General features: G+C 47.6%; 1 protein-coding gene and 1 long non-coding RNA gene across 3 annotated transcripts in view; one reads left to right on the top strand and one right to left on the bottom strand.

The window, feature by feature from the left end:
- LOC309360446 overlaps window positions 1-27,570 on the bottom strand; it is a 359,212-nt gene that overhangs the window by 12,443 nt on the left and 319,199 nt on the right. The window lies entirely within an intron of this gene.
- ENO2 (enolase 2) lies at window positions 50-27,133 on the top strand. 2 transcript variants are annotated; one of them, XM_081894495.1, is made up of 12 exons: window positions 50-243; window positions 9,448-9,549; window positions 12,921-13,016; window positions 13,233-13,291; window positions 16,656-16,725; window positions 17,572-17,705; window positions 19,311-19,533; window positions 21,733-21,930; window positions 22,845-23,046; window positions 23,161-23,269; window positions 24,683-24,741; window positions 26,137-27,133. In XM_081894495.1, exons 2-12 carry the CDS (start codon window positions 9,465-9,467, stop codon window positions 26,204-26,206), a joined length of 1,305 nt encoding a protein of 434 aa, XP_081750621.1. In that variant the 5' UTR covers window positions 50-243; window positions 9,448-9,464; the 3' UTR covers window positions 26,207-27,133. The 2 variants fall into 2 exon arrangements, with proteins under 2 accessions (XP_081750621.1, XP_081750622.1); XM_081894496.1 differs by lacking the exons at window positions 50-243; window positions 9,448-9,549; window positions 13,233-13,291 and having other exon boundaries at window positions 12,919-13,016.

A 27,570-nucleotide genomic window follows, 5' to 3' on the forward strand; every position in this document is an offset into this window, starting at 1 on the left:
CCCTACGTGCTGTTTGCAAAGCTCCCTTGAAATCCTGACTCATCCCAGCTCTGGGTCACATGCTCCCGCCCAGGCCCTATCAGGGGCGGCTCCATCCCACTGTTGCTGCTTTTGCTGCTCTTCCTGCCGCTGGCTCAGAGGACAGAGCTGCTCCCCTTCGCATCCTGTATCTTTCCTCTCGCCATCCATCTCTGCTTAGTGCGCTGCTGCCTTGGCCAGCCTTCCTGCCTCTGCCTTAGGAAGGTAAGTGGCTTCCCCGTCTCCTCCCCCAAGGCGAAACCCGAGTCCCTCCGCATCTCAAAATACTATCTCAGACCCTCCAAGTGTCCCTATTTTCCAGGGACAGTTCCGGATTTACAGAAGCCCTCCCGCTTTCTGATTTGACCCTGCCTTTCCTTTCCATCAGAGAAATGTTGGAGGGGTCTGCTCTCTATCCCACCACCATCTAGGGGTTTCTCTATCCCACCACCATCCCAAGGATTGGTTCTGCTTCTTCCAATCCTCCAGCCTCTGCTCATGGGCTTTTGAGATTCTTCTTGCCCCGACTCCTGCCAGTGCCCCCACTTGGTGGGTTCTTGTGCTGGAGGCATCAGAGGGGGAGGGTGCTACTATTAAGCCTGCCTTTGCTGGGATGGCAAGGGAGTCTGGCAAGCACAGGACTTTGCCACCCCAGGGATCAAGCTGTGCTTCTCCCCCCCTCCCAGTCACCATCACCCAATAATTCTATAGTTGCATGGCAAGGTTGCAGCCATGCCAACCAGCGCTGCCCAATGAGCCAAAAGTCATCATAAGGTGGATTTCTGGGCTCCAGTTAATACGGAAGGGGAAGCGATGGGAACCAGGGAAGCAAAGCTCTCACTGCACCATCTCACGGCAGCTTGTGTATTCTTGGTACCAATGACTGCCTCTGGGTTCCCAGTTCTGCCTCTCCCGCTCCAACCCTTATCCCTGCTTATCTGGCCCTGACCTCCTTAGAGGACAGTCCTCTTGTCTCTCTGCCCCCACTTCTAGCTTGGAAAATAGTTAGGGGGGCAGGAAAGAGAGAGAGACAGAAGGATGAGTAGGAATGAAAGTGGAGGGGAGACAGCCTGCAAAAGTCCTTCCTATTCTGAACCCAAGGACCCTTGGAAAAGGACTGGGGGGGGGGGGGACGGGACGGATCAGGCACACAGCCAATGGCTTTGTCTAATCTCTGTCCGGACCGGAATGAATCAAAAGGCAAAGCCAGCGAAAGCACGGATGAGCCGCCAGGAATTTATTTGGGCTGGATGGCTGACAGTTTGGGCTCTGCTGCAGAAATATTGATGCCCAGGGAGTCCTCAGTACATCTGTGCACACAAACACATGCCCGAGGTGGGGGGAGGGAGTTCCTCTTGACACTGGGGCAAGGACGTTTCCATGGTCCTGGATCTTTGCACCCCACCGAGGGCGCCTATGGCATCTGAACAGACTGGGCAAGCCGTTTCGGAGCGCAGAGCAGCTGTTGGAGCAGCTGACGGCGGGAAATACCGACCCAGAAGGTGCTGCAGAATATGGTGGGAGGGGAATAGAGACCTGCGTAGGTGCCGGAAAATCCTTGCCTTGTTGGCTGAAATTCCCAGGCACCAGAGGCTTTTCCTGGCATGGTTATCTGCAATTTTTGCAGGTTTGGGCAGTGCAGAGGAGACTAAACCCTTAGCAGTGCTGTGCCTTGCACCTTTTCCCTTCTTCTCTTTCCGGTGCTGTGTCAGGCTCCATCTCTTCTCTCCCCCGCCACCTACTGTGGTGTTTGCGGCCTTCTCCATTCTGCCCCCCCCCCCATTCATAGCCTGCCCTTTGCGTCACACAGAATGCAGGTGGAGAGGTGTCCATAAATCTCTTCCTGGCACAGTATCAGGTCAACGTGCATTGCCATTCTTCTAAAGATTCTTCTTTCCAGGTTGTTGCTGTTGCTGGCAAAAGAGCTTAGCAACAACGAATAAGGTGGGAAGCGAGTAAGGAAGCAAGTCAACTGATCCCAGAAAGGAGTCCTTGCTTGGTAGGGGGTGGGGGGGGGTTAAGGGTGTCAGGATTCCTCTGCACCTCCTCCATGTTCCCAAGGCATTTGTGCATTAAGCCATGCAGAGTGGCACCTCTGCAAGTTAACAAGTAGACACAACCCAAATGTTAAAAAATATGCCGAAACCAGTGGGCAGACCACTTGCTCTCCTGAGAACTTTGTCTCTTCCCTTGGGGCCAATAGCCTAGAGAAGATGACAGAGGCGAAAATGGTCTGAAGACACCTGTCACAGTGGTATCGCTGATGCTAAGCAAGTCTGGAAGGGGGTCTGCTTCAGAATTACACAGCACTCAATGAGATCCTTCGAGAAAGAGCCCAAGCGGGTATATTAAGCAAGCACAATAATTCTGGGCACCTCCCTGAGTTTGCCTGTGCCGTTGCTCAAGCACCAATCCTGTACCTAAGCACACCAATCGCAACAGATGACATGGAGTGGGAGGACTTACCTGGGAGTAAGTCACATTGAAATGAATTGGCCTTCTCTGTATAGTGTTGCATTGTACACATGGCAAATATTTGCTGCCGGAGTTCCCTGGCAGGGAGAGTGAGGTGTAGAAGTGGTAAGTAAGCAGTTACACATATACCTCCTGCAGGAAAATGCCTTCACATGACCCAATCTTACTTTGTTTTAATTTGTGCTTGCAGGATGTGCATCATCATCTTCTTTTTTAATAAACGGAGCCAAAAGCCTAGCTAAGTGTGTATAAAATTGCAGCCTTAAGTGGCTAACCCATTGGGGAATTATACTGTATAGTGGAGAAGTCCACGCATTGGATGTATAACTGTATCCAATGTCCCATCCTCCTATTAAAATTACACAAGCCAGGACGGGACACAGTGTGTCTTTTGTCATCCTTGATGTTATGCATCCTACTTATTCCATGAATGCAGAAAGAGGCAGGATGTGGGAATGGGCACAGAATTCAGCTTCCTCCGCTTTTAAGAAAGCAACTTTCTTGCCCTTATGAAGGGCTGTTTGAAAGTACAGCGGGAAAAGCTTTGGTGAATTTCAGGAGCCAAGATTGTTGCGAAATAAGATGTCTATTTGTCAGGGGCCAAGGCTTCAGTGCCTTAGCTCCTCGCCCTTTCTAGTGATTAGCAAAACCAAAACAATATGTACCAAATAATAAACATTGCAGAATAGTGTATTTTTGCCAAATAAGAAATTCTGCAGTTTGCTCCATCTGCAGAATTTATGCAAGTCACAGAATCCAGTTTTTTCTTTGCACTGAATTTGGATTACCTGGCTTCATAATTATTTTAGCACAGAATACATACATGCTCTTCAGTCATGCCCATGACAGATGCACAAGCACTGCAGATGAATTCTTAGTGGTGATGGAGGTGCTGGTCTTTCACCAACAACCTCCATTGCCGTCTGAATGCCAGATTCCTCACAACAGAGGCACAATCCGGGATGACATCGGTATCACACCTTTGCAACCAAAGAGGATCACTTAAAACTTGCTCCAGCAAATCTCTACACACAGCCTATTGTACATGCAGTCGATTTCAGATAGGGCGACCACTTGCAGATCACAAAAAGGAGGGAATGCATTACCAAGGACAAACATGTGCATATGCTAATGTAGATAAAGGAAAATTTAGAAATAATTTACTATAAATTAAAATGCACCTCAACCCTGTGGAGGAAACGGATGAAGTGTCCTGTGTCCGTTCAGGTACTAACTACTGATTGGCAACTTCATGCCCCTGTTCCTCCTCCTTATGGTTATCATAGAATCCTAGAGATGGAAGAAACCCCCAAAGCTCATCTAGTCCAACCCGCTGCAATGTGGGAATAAGTTATTTCTTTTTAAACTGGGCTTGGACCAGGCAGCCCTTCAAACCCTTCAACTAGAGGGTTGTCCTACATACCAGGACATGGCCACCCTAATTTCAAAGAGTGGTTGTAGTAAGGCAGGGGTCAGCAGACTTTTTCAGCAGGGGGCCGGCCCACTGTCCCTCAGACCTTGTGGGGGGCCAGACTATATTTTGGAGGGGAAATGAATGAATTCCTATGCCCCACAAATAACCCAGAGATGCAGTTTAAATAAAAGCACACCTTCTACTCATGTAAAAACACGCTGATTCACGGACCGTCCGTGGGCCAGATTTAGAAGGCGATTGGGCCAGATCCAGCCCCCCGGCCCCTAGTTTGCCTTCCCATGTAATAAGGGATTGTGCTGTGGGCATTCATTATTTTTATTGTGAGCCGCTTTGGAAACCAAACTTTGCTGCAAAGCAGGGTATAAAGGTAATAAGTGGGTGTGCACTACATAAATCATTGTTGAGGGATGTGCTGTCTTGAAAGCACAAGTGCAAGCTAGGTCTTTTTCTGATGCCTCGTATCACCCCTAATAGTGCAGAGCAAAGGAAAATTCACCAGCTCTGCTTTGCTTCCGCTATGACCTTGTTGCTTTCAGGCCCAAGACCTGCTGCTTGAATTTCATTTACCTTCCATCTCAGGCAGATGGAACCTGCTGTCTTCTTCCCAAGCCCTCCGGAATAGCACAGATCCGTTGGGTAACAGTGATTTCATAGGCTCAAGGTCAGATTACTCAGCTTGCCTCTCTGAGCAGGGGAGGCACTGAATCCTATGCTGGAGAGAATACACTTCAGACACAAATGTAGAAATCAGCACAAAGGCAAATGTGAACAGGCAACAATCAGGAGAGGATGTGTGGGAACTTCTCTAGTCTCGCCTAAGCGCTTTTGGCTCTCCTCAAAAGTCATCTGGTGTTTTTATGACGACTCACCTCAAAAACATCTGGAGCCTGCCAGGTTGGCGAAGCCTGACATATGTTACCTCAGTAATCTGACAATAACCCAAAAGGGAAGGTCAGGATTATTTTCCCCCATGTTACAGCCAGAGGGGGAATAAGTGTCTTGCGCATCAGTTTGTACCTGAGGTGAGATCTGAGCTGCAGATTTCCACCCTCGCAGCTCAAAACACTTTGGAACTATTTTGTATGCACGCTTTACATTGAAAGCACATTCAAAGCACACACAGCCCTCAAAGAATTCCGGGCCCTGTAGTTTGTTCTGGGTAGTTGGGAACTGGAGCTCTGTGAGAGGTAAACTACAAGGCTCAGAATTCTTTGAGAGAAAGAATGTGCTTTAAAGGTACTTTAAAGGTATAAATGTTTGCAGAACCTATGTCAGCTCTGGCAATGATATATCACTGTGGGGGAATGTACCATAATTCCACTGTAAGCTTCTGGTCAGAGGAAACTGGACAGCAGAGATGAGGAAGGAGAATGTCGAGTTTGTCCACGTGGCCTGTGTTTGTGGGAGTATGTTGCCTCCACAAAAGGCACTCGGATCTAGAGCAGAGCTCTGGCCTCTGGCTTAAACTGCTGTGGGGCTGAACCCTGCAGCACAGGCCAGGGCTTGCGCACCCTCCCAACATTTCTCAGATGAAAACAGGGACATCCTATTCTACATCAAGGGACACGGGTGGTGCTGTGGGTTAAACCACAGAGCCTAGTACTTGCCGATCAGAAGGTCAGAGGTTTGAATCCCCGTGACAGGGTGAGCTCCCGTTGCTCTGTCCCTACTCCTGCCAACCTAGCAGTTCAAAAGCACATCAAAGTGCAAGTAGATCAATAGGTACCACTCTGGCAGGAAGGTAAACGGCATTTCCGTGCGCTGCTCTGGTTCGCCAGAAGTTTCTTAGTCATGCTGGCAACATGACCTGGTAGCTGTCTGTGGACAAACGCCAGCTTCCTCGGCCAATAAAGCGAGATGAGTGCCGCAACCCCAGAGTCGGTCACGACTGGACCTAATGGTCAGGGGTCCCTTTACCTTTACCTTTATTCTACATCAGGAAGCTTCTCCCACATTCAATATTTCCACACACATAGACATCATGTACACATCTACATCTACATATATAGAAGGGTCTGGAAACTTCTGTTTCAGTGTATCTGAAGAAGTGTGCATGCACACGAAAGCTCATACCAAGAACTAACTTAGTTGGTCTTTAAGGTGCTACTGGAAGGAATTTTTTTTGTTACATCTACATCTGTCACCTTAAGCCAATTCCAACCTCTCCATTGAACCTACCTCACAGGATTGTTGTAAAAAAAACAACAACTGAGTGAGGAAAGGGGTCATGTACAACACCTTCGACGGATACCGGTAAATGGAATGAAATAAAATGTTAGTGGTATGCTGCCTTGAGTCCTTGTCAGGGAATAATGATAATGATGAGAGAAAGTGTGAGAATGATCAGGAACATACCAAAGAGTAAATCCTATTGAACTCAATGAGACTTACTTCTGAGTAGAAACGCTTAGGATTGCAGTGTAAGGCTGCACCATCTTTAACCAGTTGCCTGGGAGTCGGGTCCATTGAATACAGTGGGATTTACCTCTGAGCAGAAAGTGTAAGGCTCCATTTACAATTAAGGAATAAACACTCCATGAATTTGGAGTGCTGCTGAAGGACTGCGATTAAAGAATTTGAGGCGGATTAGTAACCTTTTCCTTCAAAATTATAGGAAGGGCTTCATATGTCAGTGTCACCATTTCCTTCATTTTGTGCAGGGATTCTATTTTCAGAATAAACAGAACACTGTTTTTGCACCCACCTACCCACCATGGCTCAGCCATGCTGGCCACATGACCCGGAAGCTGTACACCGGCTCCCACGGCCAGTAAAGCGAGATGAGCGCCACAACCCCAGAGTCATCCGCGACTGGACCTAACGGTCAGGGGTACCTTTACTTTTACCCACCACTTCTAATTGCTCTCTGAGATGGGGAGGGGAGGGGAAAGGAAAACCAGGACATTCCTGGATCAAATCAGAAACCAAGATGGCTTCTGTAATTGCGGGACTGTCCCTGTAAAATCGGGATACTGAGAGTATGGGGCAAGTTGTGTGTCTCTTGTGTTGTCCCTTTTCGTTCACAAGCCCATTTGGACTCCTTGACCTTCCCTTGGCAAATGCACAGTGAGTTCCTCCCCCCCCACAAGGATTTTCTTTGAGAAAAGCACCCTCCTTTTCTGTCGGAGAGAAAGCAGCTGTGCTGCAGAATCTGTACCAGACCTTTAAGCAGGAATCTCTTGCGCTGTGCTCTGTCAGAGGGAGCTAGCCCTTCATTTGTACCCTGGGACTTGGGCTCAGCATCTCCTTTTAGTGCCCAAGACTCAGCCCTGGAACATACAAACTCAAGGTTTTAAAGGAAGTGCAGAATGCATTTCCTCCCAGTACCGAACCAATATAGAGAGAATCCACAAACATCATGAATTAGAGGCAGGTCTTCCAGAACAGAGGGTGCTGGTTTATCTTTTTCTAGAAGAGGTGGTAGAGACAGTGACTGTAATCTACTTGACTCGGCTGACTCATTTTGCATGTCGGCTGCAAGACCAACATGTCTCACCAAAGACACCCTGCAGAATTGTACCACCCACCTCCACGATCCTTTCGTTCAGGACAGAGCTACGTGAAGCAGAATTGTATGCAAATATCTGCATTCATAATGTCTCTGTTCACATGAAATGCTAAACCAGGCCTTTGGCAGATTAATATTCTACAGCCCTTTAAATGTGGGAAGGGGAGATTATTGCTTTGCCTTCATTTTAATTGTTCTTATCCTGTGTTTTATTCTGTGAACCGCACCGAGATCTTACGATGAAGGGTGGTATATAAATCAAATTATAAAAATGATAGTGATATTGATAGTGATGATGATGAAGATGATGATGATATATGAGTATGTGGATACTCAGAGGAAAAATAATCGCTTCACTCCTCCGCGGTTCCTGTTGCTACACTGCCTGGAGCCAAGCCATGGTTTGGTTTAGTGTTACATTTGAGCTCAGACTTCAGTTAAACCATCAAGTGTATCCAAGGTTTGTTCTTGGTTTACCTCCCATGGTTGGTCTGAAAGAAACAAGCTGTGAGCTGAGTTCCTATTTGTCATGGACAGGTTGGATGCAGATGGGATGGGAGGAACCAGCTGGGGAAACCCCTGAGGGAACTGTTAGGGGAAGAAGGCTCACAGCCAGGGGACTGGTGGTGGGACAAGGAAAAGCAGTCAGAGGGAGAAGAGGGAGCAGACCAGCTTCCTCACAGCGAGAAGTGAAGCTACAGGGAACCAGGTAGAGGGACTTCTTAGCAGTAATGCCCTCCCCGTGGAACGCCCTTCCATCAGATGTCAAGGAGATGAGTAACCCTAAAGGCCTAAACTATATGGTAAAAAGGTAAAGGACCCCTGTACAGTTAAGTCCAGTCAAAAGCAACTATGGGGTTGCGGCGCTCATCTCGCTTTCAGGCCAAGGGAGCCGGCGTTCGTCCACAGACAGCTTTCTGAGTCAAGTGGCCAACATGACTAAACAGCTTCTGGTGCAACAGGACACTGTGACGGAAGTCAGAGCGCACGGAAATGCCGTTTACCTTCCTGCCGCAGTGGTACCTATTTACCTACTTGCACTGGGATGCTTTTGAACTGCTAGGTTGGCAGGAGCCACGACAGAGCAATGGGAGCTCACCCCGTTGTGCATATTTGAACCACCGACCTTCTGGTTGGCAAGCCCAAGAGGCTCAGTGGTTTGGACCATAGCGCTATCTGCGTCCCAAAACTATATAACCTTTAGAAGACATCTGAAGGCAGTCCTGTATAGGGAAGCTTTTTAATGTTTAATGTTTTATTTTATTTTTATATATGTTGGAAGCCACCCAAAGTGGCTGAGGCAATCCAGTCTGATGGGCTGGGTACAAATAATTATAAGTTTAAAGTGACCTTTGTTATGAAACCAGAAGCCTTTCTTTTAGGAATAATTGAATCTGAAATACCTAAAGATCAGAAAAAGTTATTTATGTACGCAACCATAGCACCTCAAATGGAGTTTGCCCAAAAGTGGAAAGAAGAATTAGCCCCAAACAAAAGAGGACTGGCCACAAAAGTTACTGGCGTATGCAGAAATGGCGAAACATATTGGAAGATTAAGAAATCAAGAAGAGAGGATTTTTAAACAAGAGTGGGGATCATTTAATGAATATTTAAAGAACTGTTGTAAGGACTGACTTAAACAAACCCAGATGGTGAAGTTAAACTTTTGAGTAAAGGAGATTAATTATAATTAGGCTTTAATGCTGGAGAGGCAGAAAACAGAAGAGATAACTTAGGTAACTGCAGAAAGGGGGGGGGGGAGGAAGTTGATATTAAATATATAAAAAATATTTGATATGTATTATAAAATTTGAAAATAAATTTATCATCATCATTATCAAACCTGCTGTTCTTTCTCCCAACCCTCTTGAAGCTTACCATGCCGTTCATTCCATACTGAGGCCAAGGGGCCATTTGATGCAACTGGAAGTGGTGTAAGAGATCATGGAACAGCAAGGGCATTGGAACCAAAATCCAGGTCCCATTTTCCTCTCTGTTTGTTCTCCTCCAGGAAAGACCAGCTCCACCATGTCTATTGAGAAGGTTCACGCTCGGGAGATCCTGGACTCTCGTGGGAATCCAACCGTGGAGGTGGATTTGTACACAGCTAAAGGTACGGGTTGGTGGAGGGGCAGCAAACTGCAGGAGGCAGCTGGCTTCTCAGCCACAGTCCAGGGCATCGTGCTGCTAACGGATTAGCTCAGTCCCAAGGCAGCGAGCCGGAAAGGGCAGGAGGCGCCAAGCAGAGATGGCCTGAGGCTGGAGCTGTGCCTCTCCCTCTCTCCCTCTCCCTAGCAAAGTCACCACACAGCAAAAGCATCTAATTTTAGCCACGCTCTGTGATGCATCCCCACTTTTGGAGCAGGAGACGGTTGGGAAAGGCAGAGAAATGAGACATATTCAGACTCCCGCAGCCCTGGCTTTCTTTTAAGCAAACAGCAGTGCCTGGGTTTCGTTCCCCAGTCTCACATGCATACACCTTTCCACAGGCCTCAGGGTCGAGGTGATGAGAATTTAGCCCATGAAGAACAGCTACCAGCCCTGTATCCATTGCTGAAGCGCTTGCCGTGTCAGGTGTCTGAGAGACAATCAAATAAAAATGCTTTAATTGGCATAAATATGTACGTTACTGGGACGCGGGTGGTGCTGTGGGTTAAACCACAGAGCCTAGGACTTGCCGATCGGAAGGTTGGCAGTTCAAATCCCCGTGACGGGGTGAGCTCCTGTTGCTCGGTCCCTGCTCCTGCCAACCTAGCAGTTCGAAAGCACATCAAAGTGCAAGTAGATAAATAGGTACCACTCCAGCGGGAAGGTAAATGGTGTTTCCGTGTGCTGCTCTGGTTCACCAGAAGTGGCTTAGTCTTGCTGGCCACATGACCCGGAAGCTATATGCTGGCTCGCTCCCTTGGCCAATAAAGCGAGATGAGCGCCGCAACCCCAGAGTCGGTCACGACTGGACCTAATGGTCAGGGGTCCCTTTACCTTTACCTATGTACTTACCTGCAAACACTGAGGCACACCAGCTACCCGCTCAGATTCTCAGGAGCAAAATCTGTGCCTGGAAAGGCAGACTCAAGGGGACAGACAATTTCCTCATTGTTCTGAGGACAGCTTTTGCTATTCACTCCGCCACCCTTATCCATCAGGCTTGACCCAGGGGGCTGAGGTAGAAGCCAAGCTGTTCCCCTGCCCGTGTATGAGGTCTCGCAGAAATTGCTTCCCTGAAGCTGCTATTTGTATTTCAGGGAAGCGTCCGTTGGTGCCAGCATAGGCTTCTGTGTAATGCAAAAAGCAGCTTTGGAGAGAAATAGTTCAATGTTGCCACCCCACCCGCACAGCCCCTTTGCCTTCCCCAAGTTTTCAATTTACATAACAAAAAACTAAAACACTCTTGGTGTTCATATAATTAACGCTGCAAGGGGGATAGCCTTGCTGCAGTGAAATAGCTGTTTGTAGCTAACTATGAAAATACTGAAATTGTGGGTACCATACCCTCCATCATTTCTCTGATGAAAATAGGGAAGTCCTATTCCATTATTATTATTATTATTATTATTATTATTATTATTATTATTGCCCACCCATTTGATTGGGTTGCCCCAGCCACTTTGGATGGCTTCCAACATATATAAAAGCATAATAAAACATTAAATATTAAAAAGCTTCCCTAGACAGGGCTGCCTTCAGATGTCTTCTAAAAGTTGTATGGTTACTTATCTCCTTGGCTTGGGGATCACATAACGCCATACCCTCCATTGAAAATAGGGATGTCCTAAAGAAAAGCAGGACATTCTGGTATGAAACTCTGGGATGGATTCTGTAAATCTGGAACTGTCCCTGGAAAATAGGGACACTTGGAGGGCTTGTATTTTATGGTACCTAGTCATGCCTTAGATGCTTTAGACTCAGGCATGGCCAAATTGGCCCTCCAGCTGTTTTGGGACTACAACTCCCATCATCCCTAGCTAACAGGGTCAGGGATGATGGGAATTGTAGTCCCTAAACAGCTGGAGGGCCAGTTTGGCCATGTCTGCCTTCGACACTATTGAAATCACTAGACACAATAGCGATGTGTGTGCTCTCAGGGAGGAGAATTGCATTTCTCCAGATACAAACTTCTTATTTTAATTTAGAATATAGCTCAGATGGTACAGCACAAGACTTTTAATCTCAGGGTTTTTGGGTTGAGGCCCACATTGGGGAAAATATTCCTGCATTGCAGCGGGCCCTCAAGGTCCCTTCCAATTCTATGATTCTGTGGGTATTATATCCTGTTTTATAGCATCAAGAGGCTTTCTAAAGCTGTGTTATGCACCATTCCTTTAAAGCACATTCAAAGCACATGCTTTCCCTCTAATAATTACGCATTTGCTATGACTTGCTGGGAACTGTAACTGTGAGGGATAAACTACAGTGACCAGAACCCTTTGCGAGAAAGGATGTGCTGCGAAAGTGCTTCAGAAGTCTTGCATGTACACAGATTCTGATAGGGTGCTCTGATCTGCTCTGATCTTTGACTTACCTGCACACAAGGTGGATAGAAACCATTGCTTGGATCAGCCTCACAGCTGGCAACAGATCTCATCACACATACACAGCCGACAAGGATTTCAAAGGTTATGCAGAGAAGTTTAGGCCAGGCTAAAGCCAGAAACCTTTGAGTTAGTTAGTGGGCCTAAATTAGGGTTGCCGTATTTCAGAAAGTGAAAATCCGGACACGAAAGTTATTGAGCAAAATCTCCAAAAAGAGAGAGAAGTTTTTGAATACTTCCGACATGGGTTGCCATAAGCCCAGGTTTCCCCAGACATTTTTAGCAGTTTCCAAAAATTCCTCCCAGATGCTGTTTTCGATGGAAGAATTCCGGATATGTCCAGGAAATCCCGGATGTCCGGCAGCCCTACCTATATGTGCATTGTGAAGGATAATCTTAGCTCAGGGTTTTAAGCAAAAAATTGAAAACAGGTATTTTAAAGTGATTTAACCTAACGGAGTTAATTTAATTGAATTAGTCTTTGTATTCATTGGTCATAAACAGTCGAAAGTGGAAGTAAGTGGACTTCTTATGGAGAGTTTGGTTAGAAAACACCAGCTGTATTTTTTATTATTATTTTAAAAGAAAAGAGCTGGTGACTTCTGTTATGTACTGAAGTTCTCACCCTGGGCCAGCAGGGGGATACTGTAGATAGTTATGCAAATAAGGGATCAAAAGTGACATTCAGTGATTGGATAGTTTTAGAAAATTGTTACAGTTACGTTGTACTGGAGCTCTATATGTGCAGGCTGACCGAACCCTTCAGTTCTGTTCTGGCCTGTGAATAAACAAGAGCTGTTTGAAGAATTGCTGTGTCGTCTGATATGTTCACCCACAACAACTTCCTTAAAATGACAAGGCAGCAATTTCATCAGAGAAGAGTTGTGGGCTTAAGTGATGTTGATGGCTTCTCCCCTTGATGATTTCCACCTTGGTTTTTCCTCCTCCCTAGGGATGTTCCGGGCAGCTGTTCCCAGTGGCGCTTCCACCGGCATCTACGAAGCTCTAGAGCTGCGTGACAACGATAAGTCCAGATTCCTTGGGAAAGGTAGGGGTATTCCAGGCCCATAGAATGACAAACAATAATTCCAGAGTCCCCTCTCTCTCTATGTGTGTGTGTATTTTCTGCTTTTGGGCTGGCCGAAAGGTGTCAGCCAGTGAAATTCCACGGTGAAGAGTGTGTGGCCTTCTGTGCCTTCCTTTCTCTGCCTCTTATTTCCTTCTGCCTCTGTCTGACACTCTCTGTGTCTTTTTCCTTCTCTAGGGGTCCTGCAAGCGGTGGATCACATCAACAGCACCATTGCCCCTGCTCTCGTGAGCTGTGTAAGGATCCCCCTTTGCTTTTCTCTTTGGCTCAACTTGCGGGTCTTTCATCCCCTCTCTCTCTCTCTCTCTCTCTCTCTCTCTCTCTCTCACACACACACACACACACAATCTCTATCTGTCCCTTCATTTCAACCTGCTTTGTTTTCTGGATGCTCGACATACTATCTCTGTGTGCATGTGAGTGTGTGAGTGTGTGTGTGTGCACTGTCAAAGGATTGAGGAATATCTTTTCCTCCAGAGGCCTTTGTAGAGAGCAGTGACAGGACCAATCCTGTGTACGGACAACAGCTTTTGAAACCTGAAGGAAGCACGAGATGGAATCTATACACATATAAAAACCGTTATGGAAATGCTTTATTTTTTAAAAAAGCATTTTTAAAAAATACGTTGAATTTTCTATAAGGCTCACCTAGTGTCATCTAGTGTCACATTGCATATTGCACTTAAAGTAAGGTAAAGAGACCCCTGACCATTAGGTCCAGTCGTGACCCACTCTGGGGTTGCGGCACTCATCTTGCTTTACTGGCCGAGGGAGCCGGCGTACAGCTTCCGGGTCATGTGGCCGGCAGGACTAAGCCACTTCTGGCAAACTAGAGCAGTGCACAGAAATGCCGTTTACCTTCCCGCTGGAGCGGTACCTATTTATCTACTTCCACGTGCTTTCCAACTGCTAGGTTGGCAGGAGCTGGGATTGAGCAACGGGAGCTCACCCCGTTGCGGGGATTCGAACCGCTAATTTTCTGATTGGCAAGTCCTAGGCTCTGCGGTTTAACCCACAGCGCCACCCGCCCTCACTTAAAACACACTTAAAACGTTTTATTTGCAGCTGTATAGCTGATTCCTGATAGACCATTGGTGCAATAACCAGAAAAGGCCAAACTTGGGTCTCCAGCTGTTTTTGCACTACAGTTCTCATCATTCCTAGCTAGCAAGACCAGTGGTCAAGGATGATGGGAATTGTAGTTCCAAAACATCTGGAGACCTACCGTAAGTTTGGGTAACGCTGATCAAGAACATTGTAGATATTTCTAGAGAGGGCTTTTAATCTGCAGTCGCCGTGCCTCCTTCATGCATTTTACGGGAAGTCCAGACAATGTTGCGACCCTCCTGACTTTTGCCATCCCTTTCACCATTTTTCCCCCACTGTGAAAAATCCATTAAGGAAGAGAAAAGCTGAATAGCAGTACAATGTCTTTGGAGGTGTGTATAGGAAAATGCAGGACTGTGGTGCAATGGGAGGAGTTGTGGCTTCCTGAGGCTGATGGGAAATTGAGCCCAATAAAATCTGAGGAGGGTGGGGAGACCCAGGTTCCTCGCCCCTGCCCTGTTGCTTGCTGTGTATTTCCAGTTTCATGCCCGGCACTGCAAGTCCGTTCCCCTGATTAACTGGCTCTCCGCTTTAATTAATTGCTTGCTTCCTGGAATTAGGTTCCCTCAAACCACACACTTCAATTTACTATTTAATTAGTAGATTACATCGAAAACAGCAGTGCAGGTTCTGGCTGTACAATTGCCATCCTCCAGCCTTCTACTGCTTACATCTGAGCAAATTTGTGTAGATTCCAGCTGCAATCCTGTAGGACTACAACCGTCCGTTGCTGACATTTCCCCCTCCCAGTGGTACTATAGAATAGAACTACAAACAAGCAGGGAAAATCAAGTTTTCTAGGCAGGTTGCAAATATGACTAGTACACCCTCCAACATTTCTCCAGTGAAAGTAGGGACTTCCTATTCCATAACAGTAGTAGTAGTAGTAGTAACATGTAATAATTGTTATTGTTGTTGTTGTTGTTGTTGTTGTTGTTGTTGTTGTTGTTATCATTATCATTTATACACCACACATCTTACTGGGTTGCCCCAGCCACTCTGGGCCTCTTCCAACATATATAAAAACATAATAAAATGTTAAACATTAGAAAGCTTCTCTGAACAGGGCTGCCTTCAGATGTCTTCTAAAAGTTGTATAGTTACTTATCTCCTTGGCTTGGAGGGGTCACATAACACCATACCCTCCACTGAAAATAGGGACATCCTGAGGGAAAGTGGGAAATAATTATAATTATTATTATTATTCATACGCAGCCCATTTGACTACGCTGCCCCAGCCACTGAGGCTTCCAAAATAATATAATGCATAATAATGCATTAAAAAACTTCCCTGTACAGGTGTCTTCTAAAGGTTCTCCTTGGTTCGGGGGTCACATAACTCCATACCCTCCAGCATTTCTCTGAAGTAAATAGGGACGTCCTAAAGAAAAGCAGATGTTCCTATTTGCATCAGAGAAATGTCGGAGGGTATGTGGGACTTACAGCCCAGTTGGTAACCACGTTTACTCAGAAGTCAGATTAGCTGCAATCATCTTGCCCTGTGCTTTAAGACCCCTTTTTAATTTTCGTTAATGTGCTACTTCATGAATTATTTTTAAAAACCAAGCCAACAATACAAGCATAAATAAAAGTGGGTGCCAAAATGGTGTTGAGACGCCCTCACTTCTAAACGACAGGAGAAGAGTTCACCAGTGAGAAATGGACAGAACTGAAGGGTCGATGATCAGCTGCAATTCAGTCTATAGCTTGCAGCCGAAGAGCAATGATTTGTAGCGCTAGAATAATAATAGTAGTAGTAGTAGTAGTAATAATAATAATTTATTTATACCCTGCCCATCTGGCTGAGTTTCCCCAGCCACTCTGGACGGCTCCCAATCGAGTGTTAAAAACAATACAGCACATCTTCACCATACATTTAAAGCACATAGGTAAAGGTAAAGGGGCCCCTGACCATTAGGTCCAGTCATGACCGACTCTGGGGTTGCGGCACTCATCTCGCTTTACTAGCCGAGGGAGCTGGCGTACGGTTTCCAGGTCATGTGGCCAGCATGACTAAGCCGCTTCTGGCAAACCAGAGCAGCACACAGAAACGCGGTTTACCTTCCCGCTGGAGCGGTACCTATTTATCTACTTTCACTTTGACGTGCTTTCGAACTGCTAGGTTGGCAGGAGCAGGGACCAAGCAACGGGAGCTCACCCCGTCGTGGGGATTCGAACCGCCGACCTTCTGATCGGCAAGTCCTAGGCTCTGTGGTTTAAGCCATAGCGCCACCCACGTCCCTTTTAAAGCACATACCTTCCCCCAAAGAATCCTGAGTGCTGTAGTTCCCCCCTCACAGAGCGGGCGATTCCCAGCAGTCTTAACAAACTACAATTCCCAGTATGCTTTGGGAGGAGGTCATGTGCTTTAAATGTGTGTCAGATGTGCTTTAAATGTATTGTGTGGACCTGCCCAAAGTGTCCTCTGTCTGGAAGTCCCCAAGGCTGCCTTTTATCCAGACTTCCAATCTGAGAGATGTTTTCTTTCTGCAGGGCCTTTCAGTCGTGGAGCAAGAGAAGATTGACAGCCTCATGCTGGAGATGGACGGGACAGAGAATAAATGTAATGCCTCTCTATTCATAACAAAAAGTCTTGTGGGAGGGGGCCAGAGGGGCAAGTTGGGAGAGCAGCCAGGAGCTTTACAGCAAGATTAAAAGGCACTAGCTGAGGTATGGAAGTATTTAAAAAAAGTCGTGTGCCACCCCCACTCTCTGCAAGTTTCCATGGGGTTCCAGGCACTCACCTGTGTTCCTTTAGAAAACTGAGATACGGCAGAGACTGACATAGTTTTAAGAAATGTGGTTTATTCACCTGTTTACAATGTTAGTCTACATGGAGGGGGTCCAGATCTTACAACATGGTCATTTAGAGAGAGTTCTCCCCCATAGCAGTGCAGCCAATGGAGTCCAAGGCATCATTCCCAGCCAGCCTTCAGCCAGCCTGCCCAAGATGGATCCCAGTCTTTCTTCTTCCTTCTTCTTCCCAGCCCCCCTTGCTCAAAAACTCTCTTTTCCTGTTACCACAAACACACACACCCATCACCTCGGTACCATCTGTCTCCCCAGGCCAAAGGATTCCTCTCGGATGGCCCATCCAACCTCTTTGGTCATGTTAACAGATTTTCCAATTGTATAAGCCAGCCCAGGGATTCCTTGTCTGCCACAATTCTGCAGCTTATACTTTCATCCATATCCCAATTAATTGAAATCCTACTGTTTTATAGGGTTTAGCCACCAACACCCCCAAATCTATAACACAAGGAATCCAGGGCTAGACTAGTAGCGGGTGCTGTGGGGCTGAAAAGTTTATTGTATGATCTTTGGGGCCAGGGATCCTATATTGCTTTGTTGAATTGTCCTGAGCAAAGGGCCATTGATGGTGGTCATCTAATTTTGACGATGTTCACAGCCAAGTTTGGAGCCAATGCCATCCTGGGTGTCTCCCTGGCTGTGTGCAAAGCGGCGGCTGCGGAGAAGGACATTCCCCTGTACCGACACATCGCTGACCTGGCTGGAAATTCCGATCTCATTCTGCCAGTACCGGTAAGCATTTAATCACTCCCGATTTCACAAGGAGAACCCAAAGGGAAGTCGGAGGCTGCAGAGTAACCATATATGCAAGGAAATGGAAATCCCTTACTAGGAGAAGAGAGGTCACACCTACCTTAGTTCTCTGCATAACCTTTATCGCCACACTGCAAGAGTAACCTTGCTTCAGCCCTGCATTGTTGTAGATATTATTTTTGTGCAGTTTGAAGTGACTGGAAGCATAAGAACTAACCCCTTTTGGAAATGAATCATTGTCCAGGCCCATAAAAATAAAAATTTAAACTTTTACTGGCAGAACTCTTCAGAACAAAACATAAGCATCAAAAATACAACCAAAATATCCATACAGTGTCTTGTATGGGCTCAGCATCTTGCAAAATATGAAATAATCCAAACAGACCTATAAGCAAAGGCCACTTTCTCTCTTTTCACAGCCTGCATTCCGGCCTCCATTGGCTGTGTACTCTCCCTTCAGGAGAGCTTCATTTACATTCTCACTCCATGGCATTTGGGAGACAAAGTCTAAAGGCAACTCCCTTTCAAAAAGGGAGATTTGCAACCCAATACCTCTCATATGACCTAAGGTTACAACATTCACATGTTAGCTAACAGAGAACAACAATCAGTTAGATAATCGTTAACCTATTAAGTGGCTCAGAGTATGTAATAAAAAAACAAGACATTTTTCATTTTCTCTATCTACTTCTGGAACTTGGGTGGAAGCTAGCAGAAGTTTAGTACTCATTTCCATTTCAGTAGTTTCCAGGAGAGGAAATCAATCTGCAGCACCACTAACTTGGAAACTGTGCAAACTTTGCTTGTGCTGCTGCCACTTATAGGATGAAACTGGAAGTTTATCCCGGCATAAGGTTCTTTTCCACCTTTTGAAATAGCACAACATGATGTAATATCCCTCAAAAAGCCACAGTCCCATAACACAACAGGTAGCGAAGTATAAAAGGAATGTTGGAAGCACTAGCATAATAGCCAGTAAAGCTCATGCAAAAAAACTCACATTGGAATGCACCCTTGCGATTGGTTCCATGTAAAATCTTTGGGTTGCTAACAAGACCTTCTCAGGTCCGTCACGGAACCTCGGTTTCCAGGGCATTTTGTGGGAAGCCATGACACTTAAGGCCCACACAAACTGTCGGGATCTTCGTTCGACTGAGCTGATAAAGCTCATCTTCCGGCCGAGTCGCTCCCGACATGATTGACGACCTGAGCCTCTGATAAGGCTCCAGGCACATCCCATTCAGCAGAGAATCCAAAACAGCACACGGAAATGATGAGATTTATGGCTACATGCTATGCTTTATTTCTAAGCTACGCAGACAGAAAAATACATCCTCTCCCTGTGAGAGCAGAGAGCAGCTGAAACAAAGGAAAAGAGGATCAGAGAAACCAGTACGTCACATCCATCTCCCTTCTCCCGTGAGACTTCCAGTAGCCTGGACTGTCTCTGGAATGTAAACAGAGCCTTGTGACTCTAAGCAGCTGCTCAGTGGCAAACAGAAACTAACACGAACCATGTCAATTGACCGTGTAGGTGTCCTCTAAAGCGAGTGTCATGTCTTTCTTCTTCCCGAACTCTCCCAGGCCTTCAACGTGATCAACGGGGGCTCCCACGCTGGGAACAAGCTGGCCATGCAGGAGTTCATGATCTTGCCAGTTGGGGCTGAGAGCTTCCGGGACGCCATGCGCATCGGTGCTGAGGTCTATCACAATCTCAAGGGTGTGATCAAGGACAAGTATGGCAAAGATGCCACCAATGTGGGCGACGAAGGAGGCTTTGCCCCTAACATCCTGGAGAACAGTGAAGGTGAGAACAAGAACAGAGTGTGGAATTACTTGCATGCCTGGGCTCTGCACTCCCTGCACCTGAGCAGTAATGAATGACACAACACAGCTTGAATGGGATTATTATTATTATTAATTGAATTTATATGCCGCCCTATACCCGAGGGGGTCTCAGGGCAGTTCGCAGAATGAAATCAAGATATAAAATCACAAAATACCTAATAGAAATAAAAACAGCAACCCAATACTCCCCTCCACAAAACAACCCTCATATTTAAATGGGCATAGGATGTAAATCGGATCAACCAAAGGCCTGGTTAAAAAGGAACGTTTTTGCCTGGTTCCTAAAGGTGTATAATGAAGGCGCCCAGCAAACTTCCCTGGGGAGAGCATTCCATAGACAGGGAGCCACTGCAGAGAAGGCCCCGTTCTTGTGTTGCCACCCTCCAGACCTCTCAAGGAGGAGGCACATGAAGGAGGGCCTCAGAAGATGATCTCAGGGTCCGGGTAGGTTCCTATGGAAAGAGGCTGTCCTTGAGGATCAAATCAGGCCACAATTTTATTGACAACAGAGGTTTGGCATAGGCACTGCATAGCCTCCAACATTTCTCCAATGAAAATAGGGGTGCCCTAAATAATAATAATAATAATAATAATTACCACACTGGGCACTTCCAAGCTGCCCTCGACATTGGCCTGAGGTGCGGGGGGGGGGGGAACACATTTATTTGACTTGCTCCAGAACCAAGAGTGACCCCAAACCAGCAAGTGAGACCGTTTGCTGTAGTTTTTAGCTCTTCCGCAGGTGGTGAATGTGGCTGTTGTCAAACCAGCACTGGGTTGCCCCAGTGATTTAACTGCAACAACTTCATGGCCAGCACCTATTTTTCTTGGGGGAGGGTCGGGGGGGGGGAGCACTGTCTCTCCCAAAGCCAAGGCCTAGACCAGGGGATGTTCACCTCTCTGTGAGGAATTGCTAAAAAGGTTCTAAGCTGCCTTATCAGAAAAGGAGTTTTTCCACAACAGGCATAGCAAAAGAAGTGATTCCTCGCTCTCTTGTTAATGGCTCCATAATTGGCTACTTCTCTTCCCCATCACAGGGCCACACCACCACTTTCCTTGGTCCTTGTCTGCGCATTCAGTACTATGTGGTCTAGTAGTCTCTTGATTGTGTGTTGTCATACGCTGGAAATCTGCAGAGTCTTTGCCGGTCCTATCCACATGGCACTTGGCTGCTATGTTTGCCATGCCATAGTGACGTCCAGATTGTTGTTGTTTAGTCGTTTAGTCGTGTCCGACTCTTTGTGACCCCCTGGATCAGAGCATGCCAGGCACTCCTGTCTTCCACTGCCTCCCGCAGTTTAGTCAAACTTTAGCTTCGAGAACACTGTCCAACCGTCTCGTCCTCTGTCATTTCCTTCTTCTTGTGCCCTCCATCTTTCCCAACATCAGGGTCTTTTCCAGGGAGTCTTCTCATGAGGTGGCCAAAGTATTGGAGCCTCGGCTTCAGGATTTGTCCTTCCAGTGAGCACTCAGGGCTGATTTCCTGAAGAATTGATAGGTTTGATCTTCTTGCAGTCCATGGGACTCTCAAGAGTCTCCTCCAGCACCAGAATTCAGATTAAATGATAGCAATACAGTATACGGAGGACTGCTCCTGAAGACAGTTTAGCTGGTACAGAATGTGGTTCCTGAACTATTCAGGGCGAGCTGAGCTGCTATGAATGTATTGCCAGAAGTGCAACAGCAGAAATCATTCAGTGTGCAGCATAACAGTTAAATTTATGTTTAATGTAATGTGTTGTTTGGTCCTAAGGCTTCACTGTGCATATTTGCTTCAACCTGCTTCTAACATCTGATTTTATTGGTATTTTTATGCATAGGTTAGGTAAACCACTTAACACAAACCACTTCAATCCTGTTAAATACTTACAGATTAGCTGTTTATTCACACACACTTTTGTGATTATCCCACAGCTTCTAGGGCAAATATCCTATCGCTTTCCACATTGCCAAAAGTCCAATAAGGAAAGTGTGATGGAAAACTGCACAAGAAAGTGGGAGATAACAACCACTAGCTGGCATTGTTGTCTAACCTCTGTGCAAATATACATTAGGGTACATGCTTAATAAACAGGCCACTGCACAAACTGGTCTGGAAGCTGAAGAACCTTAAAAGATGCTTGCAAAATCCGAGTTTCTCTCCTTTCCTACCTCTCAGCTCTGGAACTCCTCAAGGAAGCCATTGAGAAAGCTGGCTACACTGACAAGATTGTGATCGGCATGGATGTGGCCGCATCGGAATTCTACAGAGACGGAAAATATGACTTGGACTTCAAATCCCCCGATGACCCCAGCCGCTATATCTCTGCTGATGAGCTGGGTGACCTGTACCAAAGCTTTGTAAGGGATTACCCAGGTGAGTCCACCTTGCCTAAAGCCTCAGTACCAGGGCACCAGATTGTGGAAGTTTTTGCTCTTTGCCAGTTGGGAACAGGAGCAATGGGTTGCTGCAATACAGTGGTACCTTGGTTCTCAAACGCCTTGGTACTCAAACAACTTGGGACCCGAACACTGCAAACCCGGAAGTAAGTGTTCCGGTTTGGGAACATTTTTCAGAAGCCGAATGTGTTCCATTTTTAGTGTTATGCTTCCAATTTGAGTGCCACACTTCCGTTTTGAGTGACACACTTCTGTTTTGAGTGACACACTTCTGTTTTGAGTGTTACGTTGAGGTCTGTCTGTTTTTGCTACAGTGGTACCTCGGGTTAAGTACTTAATTCGTTCCAGAGGTCTGTTCTTAACCTGAAACTGTTCTTAACCTGAAGCACCACTTTAGCTAATGGGGCCTTCTGCTGCCGCCGTGCCACCTGAGTCCAATTTCTGTTCTCATCCTGAAGCAAAGTTCTTAACCTGAAGCACTATTTCTGGGTTAGCGGAATCTGTAACCTGAAGCGTATGTAGCCTGAAGTGTATGTAACCCGAGGTACCACTGTATTTATCTTGCGTTTTTGTTTTTGCGGCTCTTTTTCGTGTGTGTGTGACTGTGTGGGACCCAGTTCATGTACTGACTGATTGCGTGACTGCAAGTACATCGTTTATTGCTTTCATTTTATGGATCAATGCTCTTGTTAGATAGTAAAATTCATATTAAATTTCTCTTTTAGGGGTTGTTTTTAAAAGTCTGGAACGGATTAATCCATTTTGCATTACTTTCTATGGGAAAGCGCACCTTGGTTTTGGAACGCTTTGGTTTTTGAACGGACTTCTGGAACTGATTAAGTTTGAGAACCAAAGTACCAATGTACTCTCGTTTCCCCCTTCTCTCTGCAGTGGTGTCGATTGAGGATCCATTTGATCAGGATGACTGGGAGGCCTGGTCCAAGTTCACAGCAAACGTTGGGATTCAGATTGTGGGGGACGACCTGACCGTGACCAACCCCAAACGCATCGAGCGAGCTGTGGAAGACAAGGCCTGCAATTGCCTCCTGCTGAAAGTCAACCAGATTGGATCAGTCACCGAGGCCATCCAAGCGTGAGTCCAGCCAAACCGCTCTGTTCCACAAGTGCCCAGTTGCATTCCCTTCCAAGAATGTTAGACCTGTTGGGACTGAGGCAAATCCACTGAGTTCCTTGTCTCCCTCCACAGCTGTAAACTGGCCCAGGAAAATGGCTGGGGAGTGATGGTGAGTCACCGATCAGGGGAGACTGAAGACACCTTCATTGCGGACCTGGTGGTGGGACTCTGTACTGGCCAGGTAAGTTCTGGGTGGGGAGAAAACGTGGCTTGGGTGTTCTCTGGAGAAGAAACAGGCGAAGCCTGGAACAACCATGTCAGTGTAGAGACATAATCTCTTTCTACAGCCAGAGATAATTCAAGCATCCCATCATAGAATAGTGGGGTAGGAGAGTTGAAAATACAGTGGCACCTTGGTTCTCGAACAGCTTAGTTGTCGAACAAATCAGCTCCCAAACGCTGCAAACCAGGAAGTAAGTGTTCTGGTTTGCGAACTTTTTTCAGAAGCCAAACATCTGACGTGGTTTCTGCCTGAGTGCAGGAAGTTCCTGCAGCCAATCGGAAGCTGTGCCTTGGTTTTTGAACATTTCGGAAGTCAAACTGACTCTCGGAATGAATTGAGAACCAAGGTACCACTGTAATCCCAAAGTATTTCATATCTGGCAGCCAATGTACCCCTTTGGTTTCAGGTAGTATATGGGTAAAAAGGTAAAGGGACCCCTGACCGGTAAGTCCAGTTGCGGATGACTTTGGGGTTGTGGCGCTCATCTCGCTTTACTGGCCAAGGGAGCTTCCGGGTCATGTGGCCAGCATGACTAAACCACTTCTAGTGAACCAGAGCAGCGCACAGAAATGCTGTTTACCTTCCCGCTGGAGTGGTACCTATTTATCTACTTGCACTTTGACGTGCTTTCAGACTGCTAGGTTGGCAGGAGCAGGGACCGAGCAACATGAGCTCACCCTGTCGCAGGGATTCGAACCGCCGACCTTCTGATTGGCAAGCCCAAGGCTGTGTGGTTTTTAGACCACAGCGCCGCCCGCATCCCATAGTACATGGGTAAAGTAAAGGTAAAGGTACCCCTGCCCGTACGGGCCAGTCTTGACAGACTCTGGGGTTGTGCGCCCATCTCACTTAAGAGGCCAGGGGCCAGCGCTGTCCGGAGACACTTCCGGGTCACGTGGCCAGCGTGACAAAGCTGCATCTGGCGAGCCAGAGCCGCACACGGAAACGCCATTTACCTTCCCGCTGGTAAGCGGTCCCTATTTATCTACTTGCACCCGGAGGTGCTTTCGAACTGCTAGGTTGGCAGGCGCTGGGACCGAGCAGCGGGAGCGCACCCCACCGCAGGGATTCAAACTGCCGACCTTTCGATCGGCAAGTCCTAGGCGCTGAGGCTTTAACCCACAGCGCCACCTGCGTCCCAGTACATGGGTAGACAAGTCTAAAAAGACTGGGACACAAATTTTGACAGTCCTCTAACAGCTGTGGTGGCTTATTTACCAGAAATAATGAGTTGCCGAACTGCACAGGCAAAAGCCAATTTAAAATATCCGCTAGTCACTCATGCCTTTGCTAATGATGTGCCTGTTCCCATTTGTAATGCTGGTGCGGACCCCCCATAAAATATTGTTGCCTTGACGTTGACTTTTGCAGATAAAGACGGGAGCGCCATGCAGGTCCGAGCGACTGGCGAAATACAATCAGTTAATGAGGTAAGAAACAAGAGGGGAAATGCTGGCATATTATCAGTTTGCCTTCCAGCAGGAGTTGGCATCTGTGCAATGGGCGAATGCATGCAGGCAGCTTTTGGGAGCTAATCACCATTGCAGAGCTTAGGGGAGACTTGAGTGTAGGTGCACACACACAATGAGGGAACAGTATGTAAGTCTAAGATCCCTTTCAGCTTCTATCATGCAATGCCACAGGAAATTGAGGGACACACTGTCAGTTTATACCAGGCATAGGCAAACTCGGCCCTCCACATGTTTTGGGACTACAACTCCCATCATCCCAGTGGTCAGGGATTATGGGAATTGTAGTCCCAAAACATGTGGAGGGCTGAGTTTGTCTACGCCTGGTTTATACAGTTGTACCTTGGATGCTGAATGCCTTGCGAGTCGAACATTTTGGCTCCTGAATGCCGCAAACCTGGAAGTGAGTGTTCAGGTTTGCAAATGTTCTTTGGAACCCAAACGTCCAGCATGGCTTCCACTGCTTCTAATTGGCTACAGGAGCTTCCTGCAGCCAATCAGAAGCCGCGCCTTGGTTTCCGAATGTTTTGGAAGTCGAATGGAGTTCCAGGCCCATCTTCAGCATATCCGGCGCCAATATCTCTCTGGCGTCCTGTCCCCCCGTCCCCCCCGTTTCCCAGAGTTGTTGACCTTTTTTAACGTCCGCAACGCGTGCTCAGCACTGCATGTAAGTAAGAGGCACCTGGATCGCAGCCCAGATGGCCTCCCGCGCCCTCTCGCGAAGCCTCCCTCTGAGCACCCAGCACCCCTTACCTACTCCTGTCCAGGGAAGTCCACGTGACAGGAAGGTGAGCAAGCAGATGTGGTGGCTCACCGGCTGTCCCATCCTCGCTCGGCGCTGGTATTGCACAGGATACTTCCCTGCTCCGCTCACAGACTCCGCAGGGAGGCGCGCAGGCAGCGACGCAGCCATAGAGGGGCAGGAGAGACACACCTGCCCTGCCCCTTGCCCGCCCCCAATTGCACCTGCCAGGCAGCCCCAGCAGGAGGGGACGCAAAGGGGCTTCCCTGAGCCGGACGCAGCGCACTCTGATGGGCAGCTGAGAGGAGAGGAGGGGGCTGCACCAGAGCGGGGAAGGGAGTGCACCCTGACTCCCCTTCCCGGACACTCAGCCTGTGGCGCCCTCCAAAATCTGGTGCCCTGGCGCCCTGCGCCACTAACATCTATGGATAAGATGCTCCTGCTGGGGCCTTAACCACCTGTAGCTTGTACAGCGGGGGGCCTTTAACATACCGGTAATTGACTTCTGTGCTTTAATTCCAGCAGAACCTAGCTGTCTCTGGTTTACATCCGCTCTATGAAGCAGGGCCTGTGGTGTGAATATAACAGCCTGCCTTTCTCTCTGCCTTCCACAGGATTGAGGAAGAGCTTGGCGACGAAGCCCACTTTGCCGGGCACAACTTCCGTAACCCGAGCGTCCTATAAGCCGTGCCCTGGGCACACTCTGGCCTGCCTGCTGACCTCCCAATGCACAGACTCTGAGTGCCCCTTTAGACCACACCCTCCATTTCCCCGGCTCCTCTGTGTCCTCTCCCCATTCCAGCTACCTCCTCTGGCCTCTCACTGGAGCTGCCCCCCCCCCAAGACGTGTGGAGAATGAAGCTTCCCTCTGCCCGTCCCAGGGCGCTGCTCCAAGCCAGCTTTGCGTGTGTTGCGCAGTGTCTTCTCTCTGGGCCTGCTTGAATCATCATTGCACCCCGGTGTCAAGTGCTGTGAGCATGTTTGCCAGGATGTGTGGTGGGGGCGTGTGTGGCTGAAGTTAGCCCTGTGTTCCCCCTCCTTTGTTGCCGCTGGCAGTCTGTGTTTTACTCCTGGATTATGACGGTGTTTAAAACCTTTGTAGCGCTTACTGTCAACAGCAGTTTCTGTATGTTCTAGCCTGTCCCTGCCAGCCTTCGAATTTTGTTTTCTCTTTCTGTTTCGGGCGGGGTGTGTGTGTGTGTGTTTGTCTGTGTGGTGCCATACCTACACCTGCGACTGATCTGAAAGTTCTTTTGGTTTGTGTTTTCGGGCGACACGAAGGCAACCTGTGCTGCTGCAATACACTGGGTCCTTATGCCATGCTTTGTGGGGTGTTGTGGGTCAGTGCATTGTGGGTGTGTTGTTGTGATCAGCATCCTGCTCAGACCGCTCTCTCTCTCTCTCTCTCTCTCTCTCTTTCTGGTTGTTCGGTCACACGGCGCTCCTTTCCTCATCACCTGTTCCCCACCTTGCTCTCCTATCACTTCTGCTTCAACCTCCAGAAGTTTCACCCTCAACTGAGCAAGCGGAGAACCCCCCACCCACCCCCAGACACACGAGAAAATCAACCAACAGACCAACCCTCAAAATTAAATTCTGTTTCACACCTGAGCATCGTGCCTCAATGTCTTTTTGCTTTCTCTTCTGGAAGATGGAAAGTGGACGAGTATACAAGGGGAGGGGGCTCGGATTTGCAGGTGTGCTGGCTCAGACTTAAGTAGCAGAATCGAGAATCTGAAAGTTAGCGCCTGACCATTCAGAGGCTGGATTGTTGGATCAGAGAGGAGGCTTCCCTGGGTGGGGCAGCTGCTATGCCCGACTTCCAGTTAGGGCGGTTGCTTTTGCTTACTGGAAGAAGGTAAGGCAAGGCGATAAGGAAGTTGGCATGGTGCAGAGGCACCAGCAGACTCTATCTGCCATTCCTCACAGGGCATTTGCACCGCGCTGACCTCCCTGGCGTCTCACCCCTCTTTCTCCTTGCAAGTAGCAGCAACCCACCTGCCAGGAAGCTAGAGTACCAGCATCACCACACCTGGTGAGCCACTTCT

This window comes from Podarcis melisellensis (assembly GCF_964234715.1).
Source record: "Podarcis melisellensis genome assembly, chromosome: 17".
NCBI classification, from domain to species: domain Eukaryota; kingdom Metazoa; phylum Chordata; class Lepidosauria; order Squamata; family Lacertidae; genus Podarcis; species Podarcis melisellensis.